The following is a 17,646-nucleotide window of genomic DNA, read 5'->3' on the forward strand; positions in this document are numbered from 1 at the left end:
AATACAAAGTTAGTTCCATTAAACAAAGGTGGCTTAATAGAAGATACTCCCTCTTGACTGCTCATATTGATGGATCTCCCTTTAAGCGATCAAGCTTCTTCAAAGAGACCTACTCTGATTCCAATTGTTAGGAAAAATACTTGTGGGGGGGGTGAATTAGTGTTTTTAACTTTTCATTTCTTATTCAAAATTCTTTACGCTACTATTATTCATGCAACCAACGTATGTACACGACTCTTGTGAATGAAAGCAACATATATCCATTTAACTCAATTTGACATATCTTTCATCAGTTAGTTAACTTAACCAATTCATAAAGAATAGAAAAATCATAGTACATAAGCAACACACATAGGACACCAAGATTTTAGGTGGAAACCCAATGTGGGAGAAAACCACCATTGTCGTTGTCTCTGTTTTCTTTCTTATTATATAAAGAAATCTTCATTACATTCTGTACTGGTGTAGACTTTACCAGTACACAAACACCCACCTGCAAGAGGATACAACCTCCACTCATTCTCCGACACCCACTGGAAGGTAGCTACAACCTCCTGATCTCGTTTACCGACTCCAACAGAAGGGAGCTCCTACTCCCACTCTGAAGGTTGCAACCCTCAACACCTTGTGGACCACTTTTCAGGGTGTTTTAGATTGGATCCACATGTCAAACAATCATCAAACAACCTGTTTGCCACTTTTCATCAAATTTTCATACTGGACCCACATAAACAATAAGCCCAAACCAATATCCCAACTGAAATATTGAAACACAAATCTGAACCACTGAATCTCTGAAGCATGAAGTCAATGAATCTAGAGCCCAACCAGAACAAATGAAATTCGGAATATATACGTGACTGTTCTTAATTGACCTTGCGTATATACACGCTTCCTCTATATAAAACCTGTGTACAAATCTCATATTACTGAGCATAGAATCATTTAACTTATTGTAACACTGAACTTCTCACTGAACCAATCACAGATCACTGAACCAATCACAGATCACCACACTGTGGCATCATTACCAATCAATATTCCAATCCACAATCAACCCAACCAACACTATCAGACATAGATCATAGAGACATCATTGACAGACAACAACAAATAGAACAAACATCATCAACAATTATCATCAAGCAGTGCTGCAAACCTTGACCAGGTATGACTTAGAATATATATGCTACAATCATTAACCAAAACAACGTATATACGCGCTTATACTATGAGACACCCACGTACAAGTATTAACATACTGAAAAAACACTTCAAGGAATATATACACGACTATTCAGAAATAAATCTGCGTACTGCAAACACAATTCCCATTTCGCAAACCTCGTTGTCACATATTCAAATTACAGTTTCATTATTACTACAGATCTACCATTATTAGTTATAAGTATAAACAGATCAAGCAAGTGTATTCATTAGTCTTTACTACACTTTCAGATCTATCAGATTTGAGTCTTCTCCTTGCTCCCTGGTGCACACCTGTTTTAGATCAAATCACATATGAATAACTCATTCACTTGCACACTTAACACCTTGATCTCCATCTTCTTATATAGCTTTTGCCTTAGCCAATACCTTAGGTAAATCCTTTGGTAATGTCGTTAGTATTTGTTGATGGGATCAAATGAATGTTGTCGCTCCAATTACTATGGGCCAATACCATGGTAATGACCCCTGGTATCCAGATTTCCATGGTTCAGATTCTGTACGCGAATTTTACTCACAAGACTTGCGTATGTACGCAACCCTTCTTCATAGGAATCGCGTATACTTTCTCAACTTCACTTTTGACATTCATCTGTAACTGAATTTCCATTTCTCTATCCATATCCTCTGTAGCATCTATACCAATCTGCATGAGTTCCATAATCATCATATTATCATAATGTTGACATCTTTATCAAGCAAGTTGACATCAAGGACAACACATTAGCCATAATGCCAACATTCATATGCTCACAAGTAAGAGGCAAGTAAGAGCTTAGGCATCCTTTTATAAGGTTATGGGGCTAGATTTACCAGGGAAACTACCAGGGTTTGCTAAAAACCACCTCCAAAAACCGCTTGCAAGTCTCATCAACATGCCCAACCATCTGGTTTCATAATCGACCAGTTTTTTACAAAATTGGCCGGTTAGGACCGATTATGTACCAAACCAGTGAATTTGGTACCCAATTGGCCTTGACCAATCAACAAATCGGATTTGTTGGGTTGGTTTGATATCTTAGGGAGCTAACCTGCCGGTTTGATTGATTTTCGGTTTGACCGGGTCGGTTCTTAAAACTCTGATGACTATTAATAGTTCCAAGCACATCATGTTTAAAGCATCTCAATTGCAAATTGTGATCCTTTGCTGATGGAGTGAAGTCCGAAACGTTGGGCTAAAAGGCATAAACATGTTTTTCCACATATTTTTTAATAATCTCACATGTATGGACTCTCTCTTTCAAATTTAAACAGACTTTCACCCAACACATTTAACACATTGAACTCACACTAGATAATTATCTTCAATAAATATGTACCAAATCGATCATGCTTTCACCAATGTTGGCATAGGCATTGGCAGAGGTTCCCCATTGGTGTCAGACTTGAGACACTCTCAAATTGTTCATCAGATTTGCACTAAGCAGCGATCGGGTCAAGATTAGATTAATGCGAAACTTCAAACAATTCCTTCAATATAAATGCCTTTTTGTCAAAGTTTAGATTTGTAGAGGCAAATCGCTCTACTAGGGGACAAACATCTTAAAGCCATCAGTGACGTTATGATAGAACCCACGATCTGTGCCAGGACACAGTAAAAACTATAACAGTGGAACCTTTGTGTACTGAATAGAGTTGAACCATGCTCAGATCAAACTTGCGCAAAGTCGTAGACCACCTTGCCTTCCACAATTCAACGCATAGCCTATAGATCACACGCACTACAAATTTCTTTATTGAAAACTCGTTGCTTGAGAGATACTAGGAGCACAAACACATTGTTTCTTTAGAGAAGATAGGCAAAAATACTCAAAACACTTGTGCCAGACAGGCCAGGAAAGACGAAGAGCATACGCCAAGTTATGTGTTTTAGCCTTTGAATCTCTCAACGGATCTAAATTATTCTTAGAACTTATTTAATTGTATTTCATATGATCGTTTGGTAGAGAAACCTCCAATTAAATATAGAATATGCAGCCCAAGGCCGACAATGGGTAATGCCTTCAAATAAGGATTTCCCCTTTTTTTTATTATATTTATTAAACAATACAAACATCTGAACCTATTCAGTGTCCTCCCTTTTTTGTATTATCAAACAATACAAGCATCTGAACCTATGACCCATGCATATTTTCAATAATATGGAGTTTTGGGTCGAATGCCCCATCTTTGGGTCCTCTTGGCTATTGATAATCAAATGGTCATAACTTCTTGTCCAGGAGGTAATTTTGAAAGTATAATATATTGATGGAAAGGTCTCGACGCAACTTATCCACTTATGCTATCCTTGGGCATATTAGGTCACCATAGCTACAACAAAAACTCAATTGAACTCAACTCCTTTAACAAGTGTGGGGTTTCTTGGCTGGAACTTCTCATTATTGGAATTTGATGTATATTAAAAGCATTCATGTCAAAGTTTCTTCAAGGCATTGTCAAGACTTGCCTTCACTTCTTCACTACTTCCAAAGAGGATGTGCTCTTCAGGCTACTCGCCAACAACTAACTTTGACATCAATGACGACGCCATTCAACAAAAACATATGTCATAGAGTATTTCTTTAAGTGCCTTAAATCAATGTTACATTTATCGTGATTGAAAATTTATTGATGGGGGTCTCAAATTCAAATTATTAGCAATATCAAGGAAAATATCGAAAAATATCGAGAAACTTCAAAAAATACAAAAATAATTGTTTTTTTTTCAAAATTTTAACATCAAAAGCAACATCAACATCAAACAAACACATCGCTACATAAATGTGAAAATGAAATTGATATATAAGATGTCAAGTGGTACATCAAATATCAATACTGAAATATGATATTTGTCCTGGGTCCTAGGATCTAATAGAATGATACAAAATCATATCAAAACAAAAATAAATGTATCTAATCAAATGAATCATGGCAATGAAAACAACTGAGTTTCCCTTGTTTACTTGATGAGAAATGTTCATGTTAGCATAACCGAACCAAAAGAACGGTCAACCAAAAAATACATAAAATATTCAAATTTTGATAAGAACATATAATTCATGTGCATCCATATGAATCTAATTATTATACACATATATGTAAGGGTGCATATAACCAAAATAGTATATAGTGCAATCCATCATTGAATCAAAATAGATCAGCAAAGAGACTCTAAATAGCCTCTAGAGTCCAAAAAAGAATTGTGATACTAGAAATGACTACATAACATCAAAATCATTTCCTATATTGGGATCCCCCTCATCAAGATAACCCTCTTAGCAGTAAAATAAGATAGAAAAAATGTATCATGTCTAATTAATGATTGTGCTTGAGTGAGAAGAGTACATTTTTACTAGGGTCATGACGAAGGAGTTCAATAATCAATGCCACCAACATTGAGCTACATAGAGGGCTTGGTGCTCTCGATTAAATGTTAGTTATATACCCTCATACATTATTGGATCCAATAGAAATGTTGCAAGCTTGTGTCTTGCCAATTCTGAAATGCTGAAAATTGTTAAGTTTGCTGAATTTTGAATGGGATTTAAAATTCTAACTTCTCCATATGAGATCCAATTGTTGGAAAATGTAACTAGATTCGGTCTTCATTTAATGTATTTGAGCCATCTTGTAATGTACTCATCAAAAGAGTAAAGAAAAGAATTATTATTATTATTATTGTGACTTATTAAAGCATGGGTTTCATTCTTGGTCGCCATGTTTTAGGTCAAAATCCCCACTGAGGACTAATAGGATTTATTCTGAGTCAATAGAGTCATTGTACTTTTAAAGAGACCTTTCTTTGGCCTTTGAATCATGTAAAATGGTTAAGTATTGAGTCAAATGTAATTTATGTATCCTCCACATCAAGTTGGCCTAGAAGAGATCAAATCAACCTAAGGACATAAATTCAACCTCCCTTGAGGCTTATAAATAGAAGCAAGTTGAATTCATTTGGAACACTTCATCTCAAGCAAGTTCGATATCTCAAAGGAAGCTGGGAAGTGCCAAGTCCGAAGTCGGGAAGCGAAAGGAAGTGCGAGTTGGGTGGAGTCTAAGGAGAAGAAGAAAATCGAAATTTTGGTGCCTCTCTCTCTCTCTGTTTCATGTTCTAGATTAGGAGATCGAAGTCTTCCAAGTTTCACTGATGTTGGAAGCTACTTGATGCCGAAAGTGTTGAGAATTCAATAGGGCAGTAAGTAGGTTAATTCTCTTAACTTGATAACTGTTTGTGTTTAACTTTTTCTTATTAGCTTTGTTCTTTATTATTACAGTGTGTGATACATCAAACAACTACCAAAACAATAAGAACAGTGACACAGTATATTGGCTGCAAGCTAGGGCCAAAACCCCTCCTCTTGAGGGGAAAACCCATAAATCTCCTCTTATAGATTCTTCAATTGACGAATACCATGACCTAGTGACTTAGACAAATACCCTCCAAGATCAAGATCAACTTGGCCTCCTGCTATAGTGACTTCGACCTCCCATTATAGATCCGAAATTCTGGCTCACGACAATTGTTGTTGCTTCTCTTGGAGACTTCGATCTCCCTCGAATAGCCTTCTTCTCCCTTCGCTTGCCTTTCCTTGAGTCTTAGGGCTAATGAGACACCCTAAGAGACCTTCACTTGCCTTTCCTTCTCTTCTTCTTCCAAGATCGAACCAGAGATAGTCCCAACACAAAAACCCTAACTTCGACCTTCTCAAGAGAGAGAGATCTAGCCCAAGCACTTCGACTTCTTCTTCGTACCCTCTTCTCTTCTTCTTCGCATAGAATGAGATGAGTGAATGTGTAGAATGGAAGATGAGTTCCTCTCTATATATAGGCTCTTCCAAGGGGTAGACAGGGCTCTCCATGTAGGCTGACTTGACAGCTCCTTAGGCCGACTTGATCTTGGAGGTATTTTGACACTTTAAAGACAATAAATTTTTCTTTACAAGATACAATGTGCCCATAGGGTCTTCAATATATGACAATGACTCTTTAACTTAGGACAAACCCTAGAAGCACTTAATGGGTGCTTGACCTATAAAATAAAAGAACTTGAGCATGAAACCCATGCTCCAATAATAATTTCTTTTCATTTTATTATTTACAAGAATGCATTTCATACTTATGAAGACCGAACCTAGTTACACATTCTTCAACAGGAAGTTGCTGCCTGGACGAAGTTGCTGGAAAGAGGTCGAAAATCTGGGAGGCTAACTTGGTGTGGGGGGAAGGTTTGGTATTTGTCTAGGGTGAAGAGTCTCAAAGAATACTATTGAAAGGAAGAATTTTATTGACTGGGTTTCCCCTCGAGGGGGGTTTTGCCTTGGTAGAGTGCCTACATTTGGTGTCCATTGTTTTATGCGCTATTGCTTTGGTAATTGCTTGATGAACTAAAAGAAAGAAGATATAAACAATCGTAATAACAAATCAAGAAGATCACAAGTAATTATCAAGAATAAAAAAATATTTCCGCCTTTCTGATTTTCAAACCTAGTATCAGAGCTTTGGTGAAGAAAGAAGAAAAAGGCAGTCTCAAGCACTTGATCAGGGAACCATTCAAAAGGATTATCTCAGGGAAGGAATCTACTATATTCAAGGAAAATGTCTAACACAATTAAGGGAGAGAACAAACATGAAGGAGCCTCAAACTACAGGTCTTGGAAGAAGAGGATTGACCTCATCCTTTAAAAGAACAAGGTACTAGAATTGGTAAAAGGAAAAGTAAAGAAGCCTACAGATGACTCTAGTGATGCTGACAAAGTGAAGTTCAGGGATCTAGAATTGGTGGCCATGACTCTAATGGTAGAAGGAATAAAGGACAACCTTGTCCTATTCATAGCCAACATCAATCATGCTTAGGAAAGGTATGAAGCCTTGTCAAAGCTATTCACTATTAAGAACATTAGTCAAGTAGCAAGTTTGAAGAATGAGCTAAGGACCACAAAGATGACTAAAGAAGACACAGTGGCCTCCTTCTTTGTGAAGATAGCAAGAATCAGGGATGATCTTTTGGCCATTGATGAAATTGTTCCAAACAAAGAACTCGTGATCACTGCTCTATTAGGATTGCCACCTACTTGGGGTGCATTTGCTGCAGGACTTAATAGTTGGAAGGAAGCTCCCACTTTTGAAGAACTATGGACTGCCTGCAGTCAAGAAGAATTGAGGATCTCTCTAGTTGCCAATCCTGAAGGAGTATCAAATGCCTACATTGCTCAACATAAAGGAAAGAAATCGAAAGGACCAAGGAAGAAAGTTGACATGTCCAAGGTAGAATGCTATCAATGTCATAAGAAGGGTCACTACAAGAGTGACTGTCTCGACAATCCAAGAAACAAGAAGAGAGAAAGAGATCAAGCCAACATTGTTGAAGAAGGAGACCCAAAGAAAGTCAAACCTGAAGAATCTGACATAAGGGACTTACACTACTAAGTCCTTTGCTTTTAGTCTTAGTTATTCTATTTTATATTTTTGATATTTAGAATTTATAGGTTTTAACATGTTTTTGGAAAAGACATTTCTTTTGTAAGTTTATAGGTATTCCTCAAGCTTTGGAGGGAGCCCCCAACAACTCCTAAAGATAAGTATCTCATCTCCTTTCAGGTTTTGGTTTCATGTACTCATATAGTTTTGATTATATTAAATACTAATCACCATTCTCCCTCTATTGTCTTGAGTAGGAAGACATCTGCCATGACCTCAAGGTGTATGGAAGAAAGCCACCCAAGATAAGGTTTGTCAAGAAGCAAAGAACCCTAGACAGGTTCTTTGTAGAACCCTAACCTAAGGGTATGCTAATGTGAATGTCTGAAACCCTAAATTGCTTAGGCATATTGTGAAATGTTGTTTGAAGTTCTTATTGATGATGTCATGATTGGGATTTCGGTATGATCATGAAATCTTAACTTGTTAGGGTTGAATGATGTTTGTTTGAGATCTCGAACCTTTGAATTTTTTTAGTAGGGTTTGCTTTGCTATGTTATGAAACCCTAGATATTTAGGGTTTGGTTGGGCTTATAAGCAAAACCTTTGTTATGTATTTGAAAGCAAGATCCTAGGAATGAAAGCCTAGGTATATATGTGTGTGTGTACATTTGGTCGAAACCCTAGCTTGGTCTAGGCTAGTATATGTATTAATGATATGCTTATGCATGTTAATAAATTCCCAGATATGTGTGTTGACCTAGTTATTAATGGTCATAAGTCTTAGGATTTAATAATAAGTCCTTGTCTGAGATTCTAGGATGATGATATTTGGAATTCTAGGGTTTTGCAGCTAAACCCTAGTAGTAAGGAAATTCTCTAGCATGTGTGATATAATAATCTGAGATGTATTTATGTAATGCTTGTTGAGATTATGAAAATGAAATTCTAGAGTTTTGGAGTTAAACCTTATTAGAAGTGAAAAATCTCTGATGTATGATGACAATGTGATATTTTGAGAATGTGTAAGATTGTTGAAATTTGACTTTTGGTTGGGATTAATGTTTGATTGAAAATCTAAGGCTTGCAACTAACCCTAGTGGAAGCTGGTCATGTTAATGACTAAGCTATGATTGGTTTTGATTGATTCTCTTGTATGAAATCTAGGATTTGTATGAAACCCTAGTGGAAAATCTAACATATGAATTCTGAAAGTTGTTAGATACCATGTAGATCTATATTTGTTTGAATTGTGTCTAGGGTCTGCTATATGTTGTAGTAGGGTATGTTATACCTTTGAAAGAAACATTCAAACCCTAGATAGAATGAAAAAAGTTATGAAGTAATCTAGGGTCTATGACAAAGTCTAGCAAGATGTTGAAGAGTATATGTCTCTTGTTTGTAATTAAGTTTGGGTATCTGATATGTATAAACTATAAAGTTGAAATGCTTTTGTGATTTTGATATGGCTAACTTCATGCTTCTATAGATTTGGTTGTATTTGCTATCCAAGTTGTGCAGGTACACAATCTTCAATATGGTGAAGATGCTCATTGATGTGATAAGCATGATGAGGATGATGGTAATTCTAATGAAAATGGTTGGAAGCCACGAAAGATTCTCTGATGATGAAAATAGAAGAAATCTCCCTAGATTAAGAGGGAGCTTGAATGAAATAAATCTCCCTAAGATAAGACGATGGTTGAGAATATTCTTTGTACAGGAATGATTATATCCTCTCTGATTAAGAGGGAGTGACAAAATTTGATTCTCTACTTCATGTGTCATGCATTAGACCAGGACTAATAGCCGTAAGTTTTAGTGAAGGCCATGAATGAGAGAAGGAAATTGGAGAATGCATTTTGAGGTGCTGTTGAAAGAAGGAAAGTTGGATCCGATTGAAGAATATGCTATTGCATGAGAAGTAGGAAATGAAAGTGTATGATTGAGGAACCTTTTGTTAGGGATTCGGTTGATAGTCCTGCTATGAAAAGTTGAGAAGCAACAAGAAGTTGTCTGGAAAGCCCCCAGAGGTTTGTATTTGCTTATATACATATGAAAGCATATTATTGATTGGGGTTGTTTGTACAGATGAATCTCTTAAAAATTTTCATAGCATGTTGTTTACCAATTAATTTGATTGGGAGAGATTGGTCATCCTTCATCTGTTGGATCTAGGAGTGTTGAGGCTTTGTGAGTGAAGCATTTCCTGGGAGGACATCTGGCCGACACTTTGTGTTGATGTCTAGGTCCCGAAGTTGGAAAAGGTGGTGTTGATTATTGAGCTCTGTTTTTGGATGCACACCTGGATTTTTTGGGTTGGTGGTTAGCAAGTAAGCGGCAAGCCTAATGGTACCTAGAGGGGCTGAAAGCTTGAGTTCGCCTTATTCCCACTTCGATAGATTGCCCTGGCCAGGAATCTAGTCTGTGGCAGTGCGGTGCCTAAATTGTTGAGAGACCAATTGATAGATTGCCCTGGTCAGGAATCTAGTCCATGGCATTGCGGTGCCTAAAGTTCTTCATGGTTCATATAGTTGAGATCTTCCATTGTACTTGTATATGATGAATACCTCCCTAGTTAAGAGGGAGTGTTGGAAAATGTAACTAGCTTTGGTCTTCATTTAATGTAATTTAGTCATCTTGTAATGTACTTGTCAAAAGAATAAAGAAAATTATTATTATTATTATTATTATTGTGACTTATTAACGCACGGGTTTCATGCTTGGGTCACCATGTTTTAGGTCAAAGTCCCCATTGAGGATTTCTAGGATTTATTCTAAGTCAATAAAGTCATTGTACTTTTAAAGAGACCCTTTTTGGGCTTTTGAATCATGTAGAAAGGTTAAGTATTGAATCAAATGTAATTTATGTATCCTCCACATCAAGTCAGCCTAGAAGAGATCAAGTTCGCCTAAGGACATCAATTCAACCTCCCTTGAATCCTATAATTAGAAGCAAGTCGAATTCTTTGGAGCACTTCATCTCAAGCAAGTTCGATATCTCTAAGGAAGTTGGGAAGTGTGAAGTCTGAAGTCAGGAAGCCAAAGGAAGTGCGAGTTGGGTGGAGTCTAAGGAGAATAAGAAAATCGAAATTTTGGTGTCTGTCTCTCTTTGTTTCATGTCCTAGATTGGGAGATCGAAGTCTTCCAAGTTTCACTGATGTTGGAAACTGCCTGATGCCGAAAGTTGCTGCCTAGTCAAAGTTGCGGGAAAGAGGTTGAAAATATGGGAGGTTGACTTGGTATGGAGGGAAGGTTTGGTCTTTGTCTAGGGTGAAGAGTCTCAAAGAATACTATTGAAAGGAAGAATTTTCTTGATTGGGTTTTCTCCTCGAGGGGGTTTTTTCCCTGGCAGGGTGCCTACATCTAGTGTCCATTTTTTTATGTGCTATTGCTTTGGTAATTGCTTGCTGAACTAAAAGAAAGAAGATATAAAGAATCGTAATAACAAATCAAGAAGATCACAAGTAATTATCAAGAATAAGAAAATATTTCTGCCTTTCTGATTTTCTAACACCAATTAGCTTGGAAGCGCTCTCAAATAGCCTAAACAATTAATGGTAATGTTAAAATTTTAAGTAAATGGATTAAGAATAGACTTCCTTTTACTTTAAGAATTTAATATTACCATTAGCTACTAGGGTATGTATCTCATGAGATGAATCTTGGAAATGAAAACAATAGATTTCGCCTTGTTTGCTTGATGGAAAATAGTCACAATACCCTCACAGGACAATCCTCTAAAACATCTTTAAGTGAGGGTTATAAAAGCAAAATTTGGTTGTAAGGTGAAATTGATATAGCGAGAATGATAATATCTAAATTATCGTGCTAATTACCTAAATTATTGCAATATATTGAAATTATCACAATAATTTCAAAAGGACAAATTATCACAATAAATACTATTGATATTATCGCCAAGGTTGGTTTTGGCGACATTATCATGATAATTCCATTATTATTCCAATAAGTGCAACACTGACTTAAATGATAGAAAGAGAAAGTTGCACATCAACAACTTGCTAGACTACTTATGTGGGTATTGATTCTATAATGGAAAGGAGAGTCAATTTTCATGGATTTTATCCCCAATATTGCCATCATGGTAATAGTGGAAAAACTAACCAAATCCACCCACATCATACCCATTCATACTACATGTAAGGCTTTATACCTCAAATTTACCCTAGTGTTATGAATTCAAATATTAACTACTTGTATTGTCAATAGAACGACCACAATGTTGCAAAACTGGCCCATCGTGCATGTCAAGGAACAACAACATTATAGACCTATTGAATCAACTTGGGAGATGGAGGATGATTATTAGAAAGCAATATATGTTTTTTTTCAAACTTATAATCTTAAGGTTGCATAGAGGTCGATGGTTTTATCAAAGGGGAAGCCGAATTTAGTACCCCATTTATGTTATTGTACATGTTATAAAGTTCACATTTAATTATATGAATATATTGTACTAGTGTGTTTGAACTTTGAGATGGCATCCCAATTTTGTAAAGTGGGAGTTCAATTCTAAGGTCCCATTAAGAAAGGGATGTATATGTATCAGCGTTGCACATATCACGATAATATTGGAATTAACGCTATATTATCGTTGAAATCACCTATGTCGATATTATCACCGATATTTATCGTGATATTTTGGCAAAATCGAAATTATCGCAATAATTTACGGAAATTATCGCGAGTCGAATGAATTTATCGCCCTACTATTCCAAATTTCGGTTTTAAGTGCCTGGGTCCCCTTTTTTTTTGTCATTTCGGTTTTTGGATTCGCTGGGATTGAGCTCTGAGAGGTATAGTGACTTTGTGACTTGACTATAACCAGTGAACAAAGGGATTTCCATAGATTTTTTTGCCATTAGCTGAGTATTTGTGGAGTGGATATCTACTCCAATATACCATTTCCACATTTCTAGGTATGTAAAAAAAAATTCTCCTTCATTTTCTTTGTTTTTCAAGATCTAGTATAGGGTATGCAATGTTCATTAGATATACCTCTTTTTTCTCTCTTTGATTGGAGGATTTAATACTTATGTAGCTAGGGTTGAGATCTGAAGGGCCAAACATTGTGACCATTTTTCATCAAGCAAACAAGGGGAAATCCATAGTTTTCTTTGCCATCAGCTGAGCATTTTTGGAGTGGAGATTTACTCCAGTATACCATATCCATATTTATTATTTCCAGGTATGTAAAGAGAAATTGCCTTCCTTTTCTTTGTTTTCCAAGATTAGTGATATACTATCAATTTAGAGTCTAACTCTTATCCTCTTTTGAATTTCCACATTTGTTTTGTGTGGTAGGTCCAAAACCTGAAAATTTAATCAGAGCTCTACAAAATGGCAAAGCCATTGGACCAAATGTGGGAGTATGGTGAGCCATGTGAGGATGATAATAGAGCAAAGCTAAGGTGCAAGCTCTGTGGAATGGAAATGTTTGGCGGAATCACCCGCTTGAAATACCACCTTGCCAAAATCCCAGGGCATGATGTGCATATTTTCCCTACAGCTACCCCAGACATTGTCCTTATTGCAAAGAATTCAATTCGTGATAGTACTAGAAAGAGAGAATCACAAGCTTAGCGGATTATCGTTATAGACTTATAGTATCTAGAATCTAGATGCCTCATGATGATCATCTCATGAGATACATTTATTTTTGTTTTAAAGTGATTTTGTATTAAGTTTTAAATTTTAACTATTATCTTGTCAGGACTCAACTCTTGACTAAGGGGTCAAGACAAAGTGGCAAATATAATATTTCAGACTCAAGTATCTAGTAGTAATATCTTACTATCTACATCTTATACATTTTATATTGTAGTTTTATAATTTTATTATCATATTTGTGTGACAATGTATTTGTTAATTGTTTGATGTTGATGTTTGATAAGTGCTTTAGAAGAATACAAATTTGAAAAAATGTCATATTTCAGTATCTACTATCTAGTATCAAGGATTGATGTACCACTTGAAATTTTATACATTTTATATAGCAGTTTTAAACTTTTATCTTCATATTTACGTGACAATGTGTTTATTTGATGTTGATGTTGATGTTGCTTTAGAAGTTTAAAAAATAAAAAAAAATGATCTTTTATTTTTTATTTTTTGAAGTTTCCCGATAATTTACCCTATATTGCCGATAATTAAAATTTTGGACCCCCGGTGATAAGTTGCTGTCAGCTGATAATGATAAAGGTAACATTGATATGTATCTCTAAATATTTCCTATTTTGTCAACTTAACTATGTCGTTGGGCTATAAAGCCCAAAGTTTTCAAAAGTGTAAAGAAGTTATGTGGACTAGATTGCCTCGAGGCAAGAGTGTTCAAGGAGAGAAGCACCACCTAAATGGGAATATCAGTTGTGCATTTTCTCCTCACCTACCATCGCCAGCTATTTTTTCAGTATTTTGGTCACCTTGAGATGAGAAATGGGTTTGAAGAAGGTTCCCCATCTATTGCATGTTGCATGTTCAAGGGGTTCTTTTGGGAATTCAGAAATTTCAATTTCTGTTACATGTGTTGGTGATGGGTTTATGCAATTGCTTTTCTCCATCATTGTCATGGCATTGACCAGGTATTTATTTTCACTCATGTGGCTATGGCTATGGTGGACGTAGGGAGCCTTTCCGTTACAGTGTTTTTGAATGTGTATCTTGCTCCTTGATCTAATGAGGTTGTTAGCAAGGAGGGTTTGGTGCACAGCTCTTTCCTTTTTCTAACAAAGATGTTCGCAATAAGACTGTTTTCTAACAGTAGCCAACATGTTATTTGTGGTTGTACTAGATGCTTCTTCCTGACAGAGGTCTTTGGTTGACGTTTATTTTATGTTTGGGAGTAGCCAGCAAGGCAGCAATGGGTTAACCTATGGCTTTTCCTTGTTCTAGCACTGAGGCTAGCAAGGTTTTCTGTTGTTGTAATCCACTTTTTGCCCTTGTTCTAGTGATGTGGCTAGCTAGGGTTTTGTAGCTGTAAATTGAAGGAGATTGTGAGAAATATTTCTATAGCATATCATTCCTCCTGTGATGGGGTGGCATTTGAGTAGTAGTGCCTATGGCTGGATGGTGAATCTGTCCCTTTGCAATTGGTTTCACAGATCATTACTTTTAAAGGATATTTTTTGAAGTTGGGGACTGATTATACTTTGTTACATTAGCTCTCAATTTTGAGGAAATTAATTGCAATATTGTAAACAGTTCATTTGAATTGTTTCCTTGTGGGTTAGATAGGACAAGGTTTGTATGCTCTTGAATGTGTATATTTAGAATTATTACTGTTCAATCTGTTAGAAATAATCTTCTGAGCTGTCTATGAGGCTGTTGATGTGAGTTCTTTCAAGTAGTACTGGTGTAAGAGAACAATGATTGATGACCCCAGCCAAAAGAAAGCATCAGGTTGCTACAGATTGGGCAAGTGCCAAACATGCTTTATGGCCCCAAAACTACAGTATAGGTAGGGCTGGTGTTTCTTTATTTTCTTGTATGAAAAACTCATTTTGTATCAGTTTGGATCTTAGTTTGCCTGGACATACACATAGTGATTTTAGAAGTGGCAACAAACAACTCTAGTTTATTTTGTTGAACTGTCAGTAATGAGTAGTCACTCATTTCTGTGAACATTTTGGTTTTTTCCAGTTATAGTTTTAGCAGTATTTGACAGGTCAAGCGATTTAATCTTCGTCCCTTTCGGCGGGGCATACAGTATCCATCCTTTTAAATTCTCTAACCACATCATTGATGCAGTGAAATTTTAAGCTTAATGAATTTTTTTGGCTATGATTCATATCTAGTGCATAAAAAATAACTGGTTTAGAAACTAAAATCAATTAAGACTTTTGTTTCATTATCGTAATGAATCATCTCTTTTCTGACTATGCAATTTGTCTATTTTAAGCAATGGTGGTGGAAGCAGACAAAACATCAATTCTCATCTTGAAATAATATTTGGCAATGACTAATTGCAGCAATGGCTGTTTGCAAAGTGCCTAGCATTATCACAGTTCAATCAGCTCAATGCTATGTGGATGGTTCCCTTCATAAGTCAGAGGCTTTGGAATTAAAGAATCCGACGCAGTATTTTTCACAGGGCAAAGCATCATCCTGCTTGTCAGCAACAATGGTCAAATCCAGTGAGCCCGAGGATACGGCAACATCTGAGTTGAGGACTTCGACTTCATCTGGGCCGTCACAAAGTCATGAACTTGAATTATCTATTAGTGATGTCTGTGCACTGGAATTAACTAGAGACCCAGGCAGTAGTTTTGATGCACATGTTATAAATTTGCAGGCATCTTTGGCAAGACCGGCAGATGTGATAGAAGAAGGTTCTATATCTAGTGCAGAGTCTGGAGAGTTGAGCCTTGTAGGACGGTCAATGAAAAGGATCAGGTCAAATGCATTGGCCTTCAACCCTGATGGAAATGGGACACACCCTGAAAATGAGCGTTTGCAATTTAAATGCCCCTCTTTAACAACTGGCAATGGTGACATAGTAGTGGGAATGAATAACTCAGCTTCGTCTTCTGACAAAGACTTTCCTTTGGCCCACAACAGCAGCCCCATTGATTGGAAGCTAGCAATGTCATGGCAATCTACACCAGACTGTTTTTCATTGGCACCATCATTATCACCCCAACTAATTTATGGGGCTTTTAGCAAAGTCGAACAACAGGATTCTCAACTAAAACCCCATTTACTTTCTGTATCAAAATGCAAGGATGGTTCTGAATTTAGCAGTGGTACTATTACATCTCCTGGTTTGGTGGGATTGGAACACCCATTTATGTATGGGAGGCCTAGTTATTTGCATAATATCTGCACATCAAGCAATGAGTTAATAACCTACTGTTCAAATACAACCACTCATACCAGAGATGAGATAGCTCCCATCTCAACGGGCTTGTTGTATGGAAACATCTCAGAACCAGTGACATCACGCGATCATGAAGTATTTCGACATAATCATCCATCCATGGAGTTTGGGCAGATAAACATGACCCAATGGCATTTGCCATTACTGGAAAATAGGCAGCATACTCCAAATACAGGTTTTTCAAATGGCTTGTTTTTGGAGAATGTGAACATAGATTTGCATCGTACGTGCTCAGCTGAAGCAAAGAAAGCACAAGGCTTGAGGTTGTCACAAAGAAGTGCAGAACTTGTTTCTAGTCCTGATGCCATCTTTCGTCTGTCGCTGGCACCAGTTTTTTCACCTATTCAACCAAACCAACACACATCAGAGTTCCCCTTTGAAATGAAAACCAGCTCTGAAATACTGATGAAAACCTTAAAATCTCCTTCCTTTTCAGGCATGAATGCTCCTTTCCTTCCTTCCACTAGACCATGTGACAATTTGCTGTATAGTTCAGGTCCTCCAGCCAGCAACATTGATGTGTCTAAGTCAGATCAAGGACCTTCTATTGATTCTAGCTTTCAACACAAAGGAGGGCAGCAATCTCGCTTGAGTGATGTTCTTTATTCTGCCAAGGACCACCCAAGCTTGATTTCAGATCTGAACTTGTCACTATTGGTTCATGGTGAAACCCCTCCACGTAGTAGTTCAGCACCACTTCATTCTCTTCCATTATCCTCAGAAAATTTTATTTCTGCTAATAATCTATCTGTGACTACAGGAGGAATGGGATTAGAGCTTTTAGGGCTTTCAAATACATCTCCATATTTTGGTGCACTCTCAGTTGACTCGGACAATCACAATGTTCCTCCATGCATTTCTGTAGTGATGGATGGTAGGTCTATTGGAGGAAGGGTTTGTCTTCAAAAACTTGATGGTTATGAAAGCTTTGCTCATACCATGTGGAACATGTTCAAGGACAACATTCAAGAGGATAGCATGGCTGCTTCTGGAGAAGGCTGCAGTCTTTCTAATGCAATTCCGGGTTTTGTGATTGCCTATGAAGATGCAGAGGGTGACCTCCTTCTTGCTGGTGATCTGTCATGGAGGTAAATTGACTTTTGTCTGAGCATATTCTTTAGTAA

The 17,646-nt window shown here is 36.9% G+C and overlaps 1 protein-coding gene across 2 annotated transcripts in view; it reads left to right on the forward strand.

Moving 5' to 3' along the window:
• Nucleotides 1-17,646, forward strand: part of LOC149143170 (uncharacterized) — a 106,945-nt gene that overhangs the window by 88,681 nt on the left and 618 nt on the right. The window contains exons 1-2 of one of the 2 annotated variants that reach the window (XM_089447775.1): nucleotides 15,671-15,807; nucleotides 15,938-17,610. In XM_089447775.1, the coding sequence (XP_089303901.1) occupies nucleotides 16,025-17,610 (1,586 nt within the window). In that variant the 5' untranslated portion in view covers nucleotides 15,671-15,807; nucleotides 15,938-16,024. Of the gene's footprint in view, nucleotides 1-15,614; nucleotides 17,611-17,646 lie in introns of those variants that run through there. The other variant, XM_089447774.1, reaches the window with a different exon arrangement.

Source organism: Pinus tabuliformis, chromosome X, assembly GCF_031772625.1.
Source record: "Pinus tabuliformis cultivar Carrire ecotype Pingquan chromosome X, CPIR1, whole genome shotgun sequence".
Lineage (NCBI taxonomy): Eukaryota > Viridiplantae > Streptophyta > Pinopsida > Pinales > Pinaceae > Pinus > Pinus tabuliformis.